The 16,288-nt window shown below is 47.3% G+C and overlaps 1 protein-coding gene across 1 annotated transcript in view; it reads right to left on the bottom strand.

Moving 5' to 3' along the window:
- EIF4E3 (eukaryotic translation initiation factor 4E family member 3) overlaps positions 1-15,636 on the bottom strand; it is a 40,114-nt gene extending 24,478 nt beyond the window's left edge. The window contains exons 1-2 of the mRNA XM_080913948.1: positions 15,463-15,636; positions 1,323-1,395 (exon numbers count right to left, since the gene is read on the bottom strand). Coding sequence (XP_080770074.1) covers positions 1,323-1,395; positions 15,463-15,587 — 198 coding nt within the window. The 5' untranslated portion in view covers positions 15,588-15,636. The remainder of the gene's footprint in view (positions 1-1,322; positions 1,396-15,462) is intronic.
- Positions 15,637-16,288: the final 652 nt, after the last annotated feature.

Below are 16,288 nucleotides of genomic sequence, written 5' to 3'. Positions count from 1 at the left end.
TCTGTCCTGGGACCCCACACCCCATTCTGAGGCTCTCATTGTCACAAAAGACTGGAGAAAGGAGGAATCTCTCAAAATCCCAGTAGGGTTGAAGGGCTTCTTCAGGTGGGCCTTAAAACCAAGTGCCTTGATGTTCTTCAGTGGCTCCTGGGAAAGAGTAGCAAAAGCCAAATAACATTCACCAAACAACAGCTAAGGGGAAGCTCCCCCAACTCTGAGGGATCTGGCTCGGTGGCACCGGTCCACACGGCTGCACTCAGCGCCGAATAGTGACCCCAGAGCAACACTGTTAGTCTGCTTGTCACATGCCTATACCATTTTCCCAAGAAAACGAGAAACGGCCTGTGGTTGGGACTGTCCTTACATCATTTTACTGTGTGCACAGGGGTCACAGGTAGCACTTAACACCCGGGCTCCTTTGCTGTGCATGTCTGAAAGTGCAATTTGTTAAACTCACGTGGGAAGAAAAGATGTGACAAGATTTAGAGTCACACTAGAAAAATGTTTATAACCTGTTCCTTGTAGAAGACCCAGGACACGTAGTCAGCATGGCTTTGATGCAGCCTCAAAGGCCTTGTGCCTGTAGCTGGAAAGGACACTAGGGGAGAGAAACTTAGTAGAGTTTGCTTGGGAAGAAATGGGAAACGGGATTAATAAAGTAAATCAGTTTTTGGAAACCGTCTGGGGAAAGTGGCTTAGCCAATAAAGTATACACCTTATTAAGGTCAGATCTCCAGCACTGGTATTTAAAAGGTGTGTGGTCATGTCTACTCCCACAAATGGTGGGCTGGGAGCGGGTAAGGGAGGGAAGGAAGGAGGGAGGGGGGAAAGAGGGAAGGGAGGAGTAAGGAGGGAGACAGAGACACACAGAGAGACAGAGAAAAGTCAAACAGAACCACAGACTTGTTGGGGGGTCTCTTGAACATCAAATATCCTGCCAAATGGTCATCCTCAGTCTTCATGGTGATCCATGTTGGTGGATGTCATTGTTGCACTACTTACACAGAAACTCAAAGGGACAGAGAACCATGTGGCTGACACATGGTTTCCAAGGGGGACAATGCAGCTTTAAGACCCTTACTATCGCTGTGTGCTCCTCTTGCCTTCCCTGCAGATCAATCAAAGATTTTGCTGATGGAGTTTTAGCTAGAGCCAGAGAAAGCCTGCCTCTGGAGTAGATAGATAAACAGTTGCTATAGAGACGGACCTAAATAACAGCTCCAGGGCAGAGCCCTGAGAAAGGACTGTCCAAGCAGTAGAAAGTTGAGTGACAGGTGTCGAATGTATCCCTCACTGGCCCAGACATCCCTCCCCACTCTTACCTGAACTGTTTGTACCGTGTAGATTTTCTTCAGATTTGAGGCACACTCAGCTGCTGTGGCACCAGGGAGTGATCTATCAACAGGAAGATAACAAAGAAGCAAACAAATCCAGTCAGTGATTGTGAGATATTCCACAATATAACTATGTGGGTCTTGACTGGGCACAGGTCTAGAGCCCCAGAAAAGGACATTTAGAGATAGGTGGTGGCAAGAATTTAAATCCTTCTTCCTGAGGGCATGTATTTGCTTCTCCTAATAGGCAGAAATATTTATTCTGTGGAAATTTAATAGATAAAAAGGTAAAGTACATGAGAAAGGTATTGGAATTACTTTAAAATCACATAGAAAAAAAAACTTGAGAATATCTTACTAACACGTAGGCACCGTTCAGGACTTCAGATAAGAAACTACTTGCCATTGGCAATTCGGATGCAAAGCTCTCTTTGTGTGATCAGCTTAAAAAGCTATAACACCCTGTGGTAAATGCCCATGTTCCCCTTGGAAGCAGGGGACCATTACGCTACTTTAGAGACCTCTATTAACAGTCAGTCTTAGTTTCCCCCCTAAATTTCTTGCCTTAATACTTTCAGTGGTGTCCCCTGAGCTTTTATGAATTGCATGGGCAGAATACATTAATCTCTAGTTTCTATATGTTCCACTAGATGGCAGCACACTACAGGTTTATCCTCTGGGAAAAAGATCACATTTCAGCTTTCCAAGTACAGTTCCTGGGATCGGGCTGTGTGGATCTATAGGTGTTCAGATGTAGCAGTGTGTAGACCCCCTGTTAGCACGACTGTTTCTCCTTCTTCCTGCTGACTTAGCAGTCTGTGCTCACAGGCACACTGGGTCCTTGTCAGGTTTAACCACACAAACAATGCTCAGAGCCCATGTCTGGCTGTGAGGAATCAAGGGCTTGCTAAGAAGAGAAGCACCCAGCTCACAGCAGACACACTAGGATCTAGAATCTATGAAAAAACACTTTTCTCCAGCCGCTGACCCTAAGGACCCTAAGAGTCCCAGAGGTTATTATCAAGGGACACTTTCTACAGAGTTGTTTTTCTACCACACCCCAAAGATGCAGGGAAAACCCAAACCAACTCTGAAGCAGAGGTGACGAGATAGCCCCTGGGGACAGGGTGATGAGATAGCCCCCTGGGGACAGGGTGATGGGATAGCACCCTGGGGACAGGGCTCCACCAACCATGTTCTGGAAATCAGAGCTGGGGAGATGGTTCAGTGAGGGAAGTGCTGGCTCTGTAAGCATGGAGACCAGCATTCAGACCCTTGCTCGGCATCCATGTGAAAGCCAGGGGCAATGTCAGACATCTGTAACCCCAGTGCTGGAAAAGGGGAGAGAGGTGGGTGCCAAGCGCTTGCTGGTCAGTCATCTTGCTGAAATGGCAAACCCTAGGTTCAGTGAGAGACCACCCTGACTCAAACTAAGGTGGAAAACAATAGAGGAAGATACACAACATTCAGCTCTGGCCTTCACATGCTTGCACAGAGGCATACAGATACATACATCATACACATATATGCAAATCAAATTATAAAGGACATTTTGACTACAGCACCTCTGTCTAGAACTCATGATTTTATAACTATTTCCTAGCTTTCAGGCTATGGGCTTTGTGTCAAAAGCAAAACCACAGCCACAAATGTGACTGCTATTTTGTGTCTAAGCCAACCCAAGCAAACAGCAGTGAGGACCACATAGGGACCAACACCCTGTTGATAACAGCAGCTGCCTGGACCCAAAGAGACCCATCAGGTATCTTGCAAGGTATGGGCTGTGGATATTAAAGCCTCTACTTGGACACAGAAAAATACGCTGTGTAAAGCAGGTTAATGTGCTCATAGATTATAGACATTAGCTAAGAAACCAAAAGTACTCAATCTCTCTCTCTGGTTTCTACCACATACTCCCAGCAAATACATTCCAGGATCCTACAAGCGCTTTAGACAGGGCTCCACCCCTGACTGCACTCAAGCACCAGATAGGTGAGAGCCTAAGGTAGGAGATGAATTCTGCAGCTTTTTAATCTGTGAAGTTTTCACTGATTTTCAAAGCCTCAGAATGAGTGTTATATGTGTGTTCACTTTGTACATTATCATCTCAAATTACACAAAACACAACACTCAGGTGGTGGTTCCCATTCAACTTTCCAAAGTTACTAATGAGTACTTGGTCTCCAAGGCTCCTGATTCTAGTCTAGTTTCCTGACACTCCAGAGTAGGAGACAATTGTACAAGTCACTTAAGGTCTCTGCTTCAGTGTCCAAGTATTTGAAGATGCTGAGTCTCCAGAGCTCAGGAAAAGCATCTGGAAGGAAGTAACTAAGACATTCGGCAGCCAGTGTGAGGAGCCGGGCTCCAGCTGCTGTGGGGAGCGTCCTGCAGGGGCCCTTGCAGCCTGCAGTGGTGCTTGTGACTATTCAGCAGTGATCACACCGGGGCTCAGACAGACATGGTGACATTCCCAGTGACAAAAACATTTAACAAAACCAGATGATGTGCTTGTGACGGTCTCTCCTTATCCCACATGCAGAGCTACCCAGTCAAATCTCAGCAATTACAAAACCCACATCCATCTACGCTAGGCATATGCGCTATAATTGAGTTTACCCAGTTCTACGTTTTCATTTCGGTGTGTGCAGATGCGTGTGCATGTGTGTACCAGGACATTTCCATCAATCGCTCTCTACCATCATTTGGAAGACAGGGTCTCTCAGTAAACCTGGGACTCACTAAGTGACTAGGCTGCCTGGTCCATAAGTACCTGGGCTCCTCCTGGGCCCTGCTGTGCTGCTCTGGGATTGCAGGCACGCTTCCCACACTGGCTCTTTACACGAGGGCTGGGGGTCAGCACTAAAGTTTTCATGCTTGCATAACAAGCACTATCTCTACAGCCCACACTTATATTTCTAAAAGTACAAAACAATAACAAAAATGCCCTACCTTCTTAATTGTATGTGGTGTGTGTGTGTGTGTGTGTGTATGTATATATGTGTCCGTGTATGTGAATGTATATGTGCTATGTTTATTCATATGTGCACATGTAGAAGCCAGAAGCTGATGTCATATATCTTCCTCTGTAACTGTCCACTTTTAAATTTATTTATTTTTCAGAAACAGGGTCTTTAATATATTTCCCTGAACCTGGAGTTTGCTGTTAGGGATACATTAGTTCTAACAGTGAATCTCCAGGGCTCCCCACTGTTGGGGCTTGGGTGGGGTCATAAGCACACCAGGAATGGCTTTCACGCAGGTTTTGAGCATCCGACCCTCATGCCTGCACAGCTACTGAGCCATCTCAGCACTGTCCACTGTCATTTCTTCAGGAAACTTTATGGTAGAATCTTGGTGTGTTCTCAAGGAGGCTACCACTTCTTCCAACAGGAACATGCTTGGCCACAGCCAGCCTTTGATAGGCTAACAGCATCAGGGCCAGGAAGGAAATATCTGGCTCCACAGAAACTCAGTGAGGTGATTAGAATGAAGAAGGACCTGTTTGAAGAACTGTACCTAAGTGGTAGCACTGTTTTAGGGGAGGTTGTGGAATCCTTAGGAAGTAAGTCACTAGGGTGGGCTTTGAAGGCTTACAGCCTCATTCCTCTTTCTGTTCTCTATTCCCTGTGTGCAGATGTGATCAGCCAGCTTCTTACTGCTGCTGCCACACCACGCCTTTCCCTGACATGATAGTGTGTGGGATCCATTTAGTTCTCAGGAACCCTAAGCAAAAACAAACCCTTTCTCCCCCAGGTTACATTTGGTCATGGTGTTTGATCCCAGCAACAGCAAAGTAGACAGTTTCCCAGTTAATTCACGAAGGAGGTTGTGATTCTGATTTCAGAGGGATCTATCTGCTGGGTCGTTTTATAAACATCTGTCTTGCAGACCAGTACAGCAATGTTGTCAGGCCTGTGTTGGCTTGGCTGGTCAGTGCAAGTTGGGTATTCTATGCACCAAACTTGATTCTGATAGTCACTAAAACACACTGCTATGTCTCAACCTCATCCTGAACCTCAGGTTACCTTAAGAAGCAAGACTAGGGACACAGCCACAGAGCCCATTTGAGAAGGGCAAACGAGCCAAGGTTTTCAAGTGGCCTGCCTTGTAAGCAAGCCAGTATGCACTGGATTTGCTGATTCAAGTTACTGTCATTTCCCTTCATTACTTAGGGCTAAACCCAGACCTCACACATGCTAGGCAACCTGGCTACATCTTCAGTATTTAATTTTTTAATATTTTGAGACAGGGTCTCACTATGTTGTCACTTGAAATCCTCCTGCCTCAGTCTCCTGAGTAGCTGGGGCTATAGGCTGCTTCCTGAGAGGCAATGCAGACTGAGTAAGGCTGCTGCCACATAAACAACTGAAGGGCAAAGATACAGAAGAGATTTCAAACAAGAGACATGCTTACTAAAACCATGTGTACAACATGTATAAAACCATGACTATAACATATATCTTTATTGTCTATTTTTACTTTATCAACACCAAGGATCTCATCTTCTATAGAGAATAGTAGTCAGAGCCCTCTGCCTGGGTGCTCATCTGGCATGCAGTGACCCAGATGATTAGAGGCAATATTGAACGGCACTTTGTGTTGCTGTAAGTAAGCAGGTGAACCTTTATAATGCCCCCAAATGCGAAAGCTTCTGGCTAAAAAAAAAAGTCCATTGTGCAGAAAGCCCTGGTTCAGACATGAAAAAGCCTTGAGGGATTGATCATTTAATCATACTACAAACATTCGTTTCTGCCTCTTTTGGAGTTTAGGACAAAGCTCTTGAAGTCTTTTTCTACACATGACATTTCTGCTTTCTGAATCTCGCTCCGCTCCCCTCAACCCCACAGGCTCCTGGAGGTAAAGAAACAAAGTTTGGAACTGCTTTATTTTCCCAGAAAAGAAGAGATGAGAAAGAAAGCTGCTGAGGGAATACACATGCAAATTGTGGCCATTCCTAGAAGACCACAGATGTGGGCCATTCTGCAATCTAAGATTAGGCCTGTACTCTGGTTCTCTCTCTGCCTACATGACCCTCCCTGCAATGTAGTACTAGAGCTGAGAACTCAGCAACGGAGAGATAAATGCCTCCAGTGGGCCAGAGTCTAGATGTTGAATTGTTCTAGCCAAGTCTACCCTCTACTTAACGGCTGTGATGGAATCTCAGCCTCCTTCTATTGAGCGTGTATTATCTCTGATTTTCAAAGCAACTCTGCCAGGCTGATAACATAACCCACACTTACCTGGATTCTTCCTCATGTGCTGCCTCAGATACCATGGCCTTCCTACCTCCCAGGACTATTCTCCATCTCTTGAAAATCACTGTCAGCATGGTGACCCACAGAGCAGATATGGCGAATCCCTCCCTCCTGCTCCTATGTTACCTATTTTCCTAGGGTCCATCCATTACTCTTGTCCATTCTCCATTCTTTGTTACACTGTGGGAGACACCGAGTCAGGCAATGCAGCTAGCATAGCTGTGGAGAAGCAGCATTCTAGATCATTGCTGAGGGGTCGGCATAGGAGGAAGCCAGCACACCCAACAAAGGCCACTGGGGAAAGCTATAGAGACTAATTACTCTCTGTAATCAATCCCTTCCAGGACAAGCCCAGTTCTGCCCCCAGCCTCACCCTCTGCTTTCCCCCTCTCTAGAAACAGCCCTACCTATGGCTTCGCTGCCTGGATACATGAGCCAGTGCTAGACAGAAGTCTCTTTTACACAGTGCGTCTAAAAGCATCTAATCAGCAATAGTTACTGTTGACTACAGACAGACAGACAGACAGACAGACAGACAGACAGACAGACGGGACACAGATGATAAGAAACCCTCATATGGACCCACTAATTAAAAACAGAGAAAAGGCCACACAAACAGCTGAGAGCCTTCTCTTGTGTTCACTTGCTGAGAGGACACCCACCAGGCCCTCTCGGCCCTAGGCTGCAGCCATGGTAGAGGTGGTCTCTGAGTGAATTTAAGTAATTAAGAGACCATTGGTTAAAGCACAAGGGAGTTGGCCCTGCCAAATCAGTGATTACAGTGAAGACATGAGAGAGGTGTTGATGTTACTTAAGACTCAATCCTAAGCTCCTTTTTTATTACTGCTGTGTCTCTAACTTAACAGAATAATACACAGTGGATCCTAAGATTCTCTCTATAGAATTGGTGAAAATCTTGTCTCATTTGGAGAGTCAGGAGGATGCTGAGAATCTAGTAATACTAGACCAACTGTTCTACTCAAACCGTTCCCAAGTTCCCACTTGGGTACCAAATTTAGTATTTACAAACCACATTTACTCATTAGGTCAGATCCCTGAGACACTCCACAAGAATACACTCTCTTCACGGACTTCTCAAATGTCTGAAAGCACACTGCCCCCTTGGTTTCTTTAAGAGGCACCTCGGGCCAGTGACCCAATCGATTACATGTTTTTTTGCATGTGTGCATGTCATGTTCCGCCTCCACTTGGCAGATGAGGCTGAGCTGGTACAGGAACTCACTAACTGACACACAGTTGGCAGTGGCACAGCCGAGACTTGAGCCACACTTGGCTGGCGTATTTTGTCGGTGGTGGCCTTTGAAGGAACCTACCCTGCGTGCAACACAGACTCAAAAAATCCTTGACTCGGACATTCCAGATGAACACTCTCCATGAGGTGCGCCTTTGAAGAAATGGCCACTGCAGGCAGACCTTGGAGTCAGTTCCACCAAAACAGTCTTATCCGTGGCACCAGCCATCTAGATACTTGGTGAGACTTCTCACAAAGCGCAAGTATCGTAAAGGGTTCCCACACTACCTGCACCTTGGTCACTTGAAGTGTGATCAGTCTACAAGCAGCAGCACCTGGAAGCTAGTTAGAGGCGGACTCAGTCCCTAGGTCCCACACATGGTAAGTTGGTGGGGTTTCTAATACTCCTCCCACTAGTGATGCTGGCCCTGTATCATCTGAATAAAATCACCATATGGACGGCAAACACCTTTATGGTAAAGTCCAGTGAGTAGGAGCATCATAGGCAAAATATAAAAGCCACTGTTCTAACAGAACACTCAACACTACTCAAAGACATCACCAAGGCAACAGCACTCTTGATTGTGGAGGACTGTCCTGTCCAGGGGCTTGGACATGAGGTTTCAGACAGGGCTCTTCTTATTCTCTGCATTAAGCTCTCTTTCTCTGTGCGGTGTGCACATGCGCACAAGCATATGAGCACGCATGACTATAAAATCAAATGTACCATGTCATATGTGTCATTCGTAGAAGTCCAGGTGTTGTCTCACCTTCCACTTTGAGGATGGCTGGCCTGAGCGTGTCTGGGACTTGTTTCCTTTTATCTGGGGGAACCCGGCTGGGATCACAGAGGCATGCTCTTACAGCTGACATGAAGTGAGTTCTAGGGTTCAAACTCACAGCCTCATGCTCACACAGAAATTGTTTTACCCAGTGAGCCGTCTCCTCAGTCTATCTCTGCACATTTTAATGCCGGGGTCCTTGGCTGAATCTTCTATGAAGGCAGACCTCAGTTTCTCCATATGTGAAGTTAAGTGGCTGAAATTAAGAGCTTACCTCTAAGTCTACACCACTGCATATGACACATGAGAAAATGATGTTCCATTCACTGATCCTATTCCCAGGGAAGCACCAGGGGTCTCGTGGTCACTACATGGTCACTCAGTGCTTTATTTAAATTGTTTCTCCCCTGCACTGCTAGGTGAGCTTAGCATCTTCATCTATACAATGTTCCTGGAACATCCACTGCAGTATCGTGAGAATACTTGAGTTTATACAGCACTTGGGTCACTGTTTAATACACAGGAGTCATATTAACAGGGTAAGATGGGGAAAGGCAGTTTATAGTTTGTATAGTACAATATCTCCAATTATGCGCCCTGTATAAATATACTTTGTGAAAGGCATGAATGGTGAGAACAGTCAAATGTCCTACAGGAGATGATTCCATTTTAGCCATGAGAACAAATCTGAAGGGGAAAGACTTCAAAGCCAGGGCTGCATCTGCCGAAATCCAGCCTTCCTAAGCAATTTACATCAACTGTCAGAGGGAAAACACACAGAGGCCCAGTGCCGTGATTAAGCCTGCCCCTCGTTCATCATTCACTCCATTAAAGATGATTTCATTTTAATCACTTTTAGATAGAGCTGTGGCTTGCGGCTACACCAGTTTCCTGTTTGAGAGTCACATACAAAAGGGGGCTGAGCTTGCTGCTGACAGCAATACATCTGCTGAAGCTGTCCGCATTACCAAGCATTGTACATGTTTATCCGGCTTTGATCTCTCCCTGCTTTCAAACATTGCCCTTTCTGCTCTACAGTAGCCCTGGGCTCTTTTCATCTTTTGGGGCCAGAAGTGGGGTGGTGAGGAACAACACAAGTTCATAGACCCCATTAAGATGGACTGGTTCCTGAAGTACCCTCATACCACACTGCCTGCTGTCTTGGTTTTCCCAGCACTCAGAAGGCAAAATAAGACAGAGTCCCAGGCCAGCCTGGTCTACAGAGTGAGTTCCAGGACAGCCAGCCAGGGTTATACAAGAGAAACCCCATCTCAAACAAACAAACAACAAAGTCTTTTTTGTTTTGTTTTGTTGGTTTTTGTTGTTGGTGGTGGTGATGTTTTTGTTTTTTGCTTTTTTTCAAAGAAGGCACTACCAAGGATGAGTAACTTTTCAGAGTAAGGATACTGAATTCAGGCCCTGAGCCATTCTACAATAAGCACTCACTGGTCCACATGTGAAGAGACTGTTCAACCATCCCTCATGGAAGGGCACTGAATGCCAAACAGATCAATACTGAACCCTTTAACAAAAATAAAACAGTCAGCTACTCAGAGAGTTTGCAGAGACATAAGTGAAGAGTGGGGGAGGAGGAGTCTCAATGTCAGTCTGCCTCTTCAAGTGCCTTCTGCCAACCTCCTGCATGGAAGCCACTCAATGAAGAGAGTTTATGTGGGGTTTCCTTCTGAGAGCTCATGGGTATGGACCACACCATGTATTAGGATGCATCACATCTGTAAGGTGGATACCTCAGAATCCCTTGCCTTCGGATTCTCACATGCTCCTGAAGCACCGTAGTGTGTGAGGTGGCCTGCTGAGGGGATGCTCACACTGTAGCCATGGCCACACTCCCTACTTTCTGATTCTAAGAGAACTGAACTCCGATATGTTCAGTTCACAGCATCAGTGCATACATAGTAACATTCCAGTTCAGGTACAAGGTGCACTGTGGTGAGGCACATTCAAGCTCTGCACCCAGAGGTCTTACTGAACAGGTCCTGGGCAGAGTGAAATCTGGTATTTAATAGCACAAGCTGGTGATTCTGATGTAAGAGTCAGAGAACTGTACTTTCAGACACACAAACTTGGTGCAGCTGAGCTGGATGGATTGGCATTGGCGGCAGATGTAGATAATGGTCCATATTCGTGGACCAAAACAAAAATCTGGGGGCAAACAGACTGCTCAGTAGTTAAAAGTACTTCCAGAGAATTTGGGTTTGATTCCTAGTACCCACATTGCAGCTTATAACTATCTTTAACTCCAATACGAGTTGATCTGATAACCTCTTTTGGTTCCTGCAGGAACCAAACATGCATGTGGTTCACAGACATACATGTAAGTAAAAGCACTCATATACATAATAGCAGTAAACAAAAACAGAAGTTCACAAATACAAAACACCTGCTACGTGCCAGGCACAGTCTTAGGCCACAGACCCGAAGACCTGACGGCTGAAGCGTCTCAGCATCAGGAGTAAGATAAAAGTGATCAACTACAGAACAAATGTAGAGGAACCAAAGAATAACAAGGAAGACTGAGTTAGCCAGGTCCTCAGGGCAGGAGACAAAGTTCGCTAAGTCCCCAATCCACTCAAGACATGATCACAAGTTTGCTGTTCCTGGGGGAAAGAAATGGCAGAGGTTTAGAATTGGCAGTAGTTCTCCTGGTCAAAAGGAAAGTTTCTAACTTGAGACAGCAAAATATACATTGTTACTATAACCCGTGAGCATAAGGTTTTCCTTAAAAACAAAACAAACAAAATCTAAAGGTTTTTTTGTTTGTTTTGAAATATGCCTCAAGTCTAAGGCCAGCTGTGATGACACATGCCTGAAATTCCAGCACTCCAGAGGGTTGGGCAGGAAGATAGTGAGTTCACAGCTAGCCTGGAGTACATAAGACCTTGTCTTGAAAAACAAAATGAAATAAAACCCACCATGACTGATATCTAACATCACACAAGAACGTGTGCGTGCACACACGTTCGTGCTCGCACACACACACCACAAACACACACACATACACACACACCCCTCACCACTGGGGTCATTCAGGGAGAGATCTAGAACATTACTTCATCTGATCACACACACCTCAGCAGAGGCATGACAGAAATTAAGTAAACTGCTTCGTGCTAAGAGAGAGGCCATGCTGGGCAGATTGGATATATGTGCAGTATGTGCAGAAGGGTTACCTCCCAGACAGGGCATGCTTGGAGAGGGAGGAGCCTGGGTACCATGCAGGCACTAGGCAAGCTTCGATGTTCCTGAAGCTATAGATGACCAAAGCCAGCAGAAAGAGTTGAGAGAGGCTCATGTGGAGAGGGAATGTCTTAGATCTTAGTGAGTTTGCTAAGAATCACCAAGCCTGCAAAAGTAGAGATATAGACAAAGCAGGGTACTTAGGAAAAAAGATGCAAGAATCAGGCAGAAAAGGTACTTTGAGATCCTGGTGGTCCCGTGAGGGAACAGCATGGGTGAGCAGAAAAAGGAAGACACTGTAGAGATATCAGCTCCATTTTGGAGTAATCAGAAAAGCACCCAGACTGCCAACTTCCTGACTCTGGGCTATACGTGTCTAGACTTGAGAAAAGAGTGACGGGAGACTGATAGGTGTGTGCAAGAGTGAAGTGAGTCACCACAGGACAGTGCAGTTACTATGGGAAGAATTTAACACCACCATGAACACTACGCCAGATCTACGAGCTGAGCAGTAAGCAACCACGGACAGAGCTCACATTCTAGATAAAGACCAGCCAATGGTGGAGATGCTAAAGAAAAGATGTAACACATGTGGAGGCATGTGCACCTTCAACATCAGTGGTCAGGGAAGGCCTTGCCTGGAAGACTACAGAAGCAGACACTGGAAAGACACAGAAGAGCAGACTACAGTCTTGGGAAGGCAGTCAATGCAGCAGCAGCAGCTGCAGAAACAAAGGCTGGAGAAGGGTGGCCCGGGGGGAACAGCAACTGAATTGAAGAGTATGGTCTCCAGTTATTCTCCAGTTTCTGGCCTGGGCAAGGGTAGCTACAGATGGCTCCAGGATTTGGGGGACTGAGAATCAGGAGGATGGAGATGGCACTGTTAACTGCTCAGAGGATACTAGGGGAGCGCTGTGATGGTGGCTGAAGAGGTGGCGGGGTGCATGTGCAGTGCTGACAGAGGCCGCAGCACCTGCCTGTGGCGTTGTCACCTCCTGCTTCTCGGGGAGCTACAAGCCTTCCTTGTGTCTGGGTGGCAGTCCTGTGCACAACAGGCCCAGAGGCTGGGTCCTGTGAGAAACAGATGGAAGGAGGTCACCGCACAATGACCAGGAAACATACGGAGACACTAGTGGGAGTGGAAGGCAAGAACCAAGCAGAGATCAGAGACCCAGTTAAGGGGAAGAAGTGTCTTCGTCCTGTGCACTGTCCCATATACTTACATTCTTAGCCATGTAGCCCATAGATTTCAGCCAAATCAGGTTTGGCTTTGCACTTGACTACTTAAAATGAAAATAATTTCTGAAGGATTCTCCAGTCTGTCTGGTAGGGAAATGGACTTAGGATGCTGGCTTCTTTCTACTGAATTTGGATCAGTGCTGTATGTGGAGGCCAGGGGTCATCCTCAGTAATGCTTCCCCCAAACCCCTAGGCTGGAGCATAGGCCAAGTAAGGATAGGCTGGGTAGCCAGTGGGTATCAGTGAATCACCTGTCTCTGCCTTCCAGGACGGAGACTGTCAGTATGGCACCAATACTTATGAGTGCTACATCACTATGCCTGGCTTTGACTTGGGCCCTGAGAAAAAGCTGGAGGAATGCAGGTCCCCAGGTGTGCACAGCAATTTACCAACCCAGCTTGCTCTTTACCCCACCAGTTGAAACATAGTAAGTTCTTACTCCACACCAGCACCTGCTTGGTACTTTACATCCATAACTCACATAGCCCTGTGCAAGTGGTCACTTAACACTGGGTGCAGCTGGATGAGCCTGGGCAGGGGGATCATCATCCAGTCAGCCTTAAGATGAGACTGCCTGAGACAGGAGCTAGAAGGAAGCTCCGTGTGGCAGGCGGCCTTTGGATGCTGTGGATCTCCAGCCTGAGGGAAAGCTGCCCTGCAGGTCTCTCCTGAGAACCCCACTACGCTCTGCCGTATTCCGTCTCTGGAGGGAAACTCCAGGTTAATTTCCAGAACCTGAGGTGTTCTTCCCAAGAGTGCCTGGGGGTGGGTAGAGGCTCTATAAATAAATATGGTAGTCTCCTAGAGAATAAAAAAATAAAGATCAATAAAAATTACCAGATCAGGCACCATGTTGAAACTAGTTATAATTTCTAAATGAACACAGCATTTCTACTAAAGGTTTAGACACTACAGAAACAGTACATTTCATTTATTGACTTTTCAGCGGCGGGCAGGGGGAGGTGCAAATATAAGAAAGACATAGTTTGTATTTTTACTAAAGCAACCTATTCTTAGGGCTGGCCTCCCCCTGCCCAGGGCTGAGAATTGAACCCAGGATCTGATTCATGAAACATGTGCTCTACCACTGAGCTACACTACCAGCCTACATACGTTAGAAGATATATGTTTTCATAAAGCACGCTTGGAAATATAGGACTGGTACCCAAAATAGTCCTAAAATATGCTGTTTTAAACAGATTAAAATTTAATCCTCTGGATGTAGAGCTCTCTCAATCCTGTTTTTACTGGTCGGCATACCCACAGTTTGGACCCCGGGCCTGGCTGTATACCTGGAGTAACTACTCCACAGTTAGAGGACACCTCTGGAAACAAAGACACGATTTCACTCTGTTCATGGCTGTCCAACCCAAAGCCACTCCTGTTATGACAGCCAAATTCTGGAAACTCAGAATGAAAGTGAAAATGTTTTTGCAAATCTCTTCCCATCCCCAACTTCTCTGTGTAACAAACTGGCTCCAGGTGTAAATTTTTAAGAGGTAGGGGCTAGTCTGACAGGAAAAGAACTGTCTTCACTTAAAACATGAATATCAGTTACAAAAAAAACTTTTAGATATTGGTGCAAAGCTAAAAATAAAACAAAGCATTCGAGTAGAGTATAAAACTAAGTTTCTCCGGAAACTGTCACATACATTTCCTCCTAACTCTTTAAACCATGGTAAACAGTTTCAACAAAATCCCCACTCACTTGTGGAAACAACTTGATCATCACTACCTGCACAAATGTCAGGTATTAAGGGGCTGGATAGCCATGAATCTATCCACGCAACAAAACTAGTAGTTTCATTACCACTAAGGCACAGTTCTAGGTGCTGGGACTCTGCATGCAGCCAAAGCCAGCCCCCTGCTCCGTGAATCTCGCTCAGGGCAAGCGAAGGAGGGCCTGATAACAAACTGAAAATAAGTTCACACTGTAACAACGCGGTAGCATTGGGCATTGTGATGAAAAAACAAGGCAGGATGGAGATACAGGAGCATGTGAGAAGTTTCTGTTTTGAACAGGGATCCGAGACGTCACAGAGGCGAGGGCACCAGAGCTGCCCCCCACCCCCGCAAAGCTGTCCTGCATCACAGAAGCCCCAGCTTACCCCAGACCCCCCTGCTGGGGCTAGGGGTGCAGGTGCCCGCAGCGAGGTCCTGGCGCTTCCCTGCCGCCGGCCGACTTTTCTGACTGTTATCGCAAAGGTCACGTCCCAAGCAAGCCCAGCACCCCAGGGATACGCGGGTCAGCCTTCTCCGGCCCGCCGCGACTCCCTGCCCAGCTGGCTGGGCGCTATCGGGGACGCGCGGAACTCTAGCCGCGTCCGCGCGAGACCCCCCAGGCAGCGGCGCGCACCGAGCGAGGACGCGGCCGAGACAAAGCGGCGGGGCGCGGCCCTCACCTGTCCAGCCAGAAGGTCCAGGGCGAGTGCAGCGGGACGCCGCCCGGCTCCGGCCGCAGCGCCGACAGAGCCTTGTCGAGAGGCTCGCTAGCCCCTGGGGGTGCGGCAGCCGGGGGCAGCGCCATGTTCTCCGCCGGCCAGGCCGAGGACAAGCGGACCCGAGCTCCTAGTAGTCTCCCGGCGCCAGCCCCGCCCCGCCCCGCCCCGCGCCCCACCCCGCCCGGCCTCGGCCCTGCCCCAGTCCAACAAAGGCCTGGCCGGTGCCCGGAGCAGAAGACCCGAGGGAGAAGGGCAGAGAAACAGTCACCCGGCTAGCCCCGCAGCTGGGGCCAAGGACAGATGGAAGGTCCGGCCAATGGATCAGTGCGGATGGAGTCTGAGAGTCCAACAGTGTGAGAGAGGAAGAGAGGTGGATTGACATACCAGCAATCAGAAGGCTGGATGGGAAGGCTGGCAGATGGCTGGAGGAGGGACGGAGGGATGGAAGGGCAGATGGAAGCACAGTTGGATGTGACAGAGAGATGGAGAGAGGACCAATGGCCGAGCAGATAAAGAGACCCAGTGTCTGAGAGCGCAGAAACAAGGTACTAAAGGCAACACTAACCGAGTCCATGAAGTTGTACTGAAGCTTGCATGACTACAGGTGAGAATAAAGTTGCCTAACAGTTACTTTCCTTCCATCTCTGGAGCCACAATGTGCCCACAGAATGCCCAGCTTTCAAGAGAATCCTCAGAGTCGGCCAAAGTTCTCCACCTCTGCCTCCACGCCCAGTAGAGGAAGAAAAAGGGGGCTGCAGTTCTGCACACACAGCCTATGCTTGTGAAA

The sequence above is a fragment of the Micromys minutus genome, assembly GCF_963924665.1.
Source record: "Micromys minutus genome assembly, chromosome: 3".
NCBI lineage: Eukaryota > Metazoa > Chordata > Mammalia > Rodentia > Muridae > Micromys > Micromys minutus.
The sequence above is the reverse complement of the archived record's forward strand: the minus strand, read 5'-3'. Positions and strand labels throughout refer to the sequence as shown.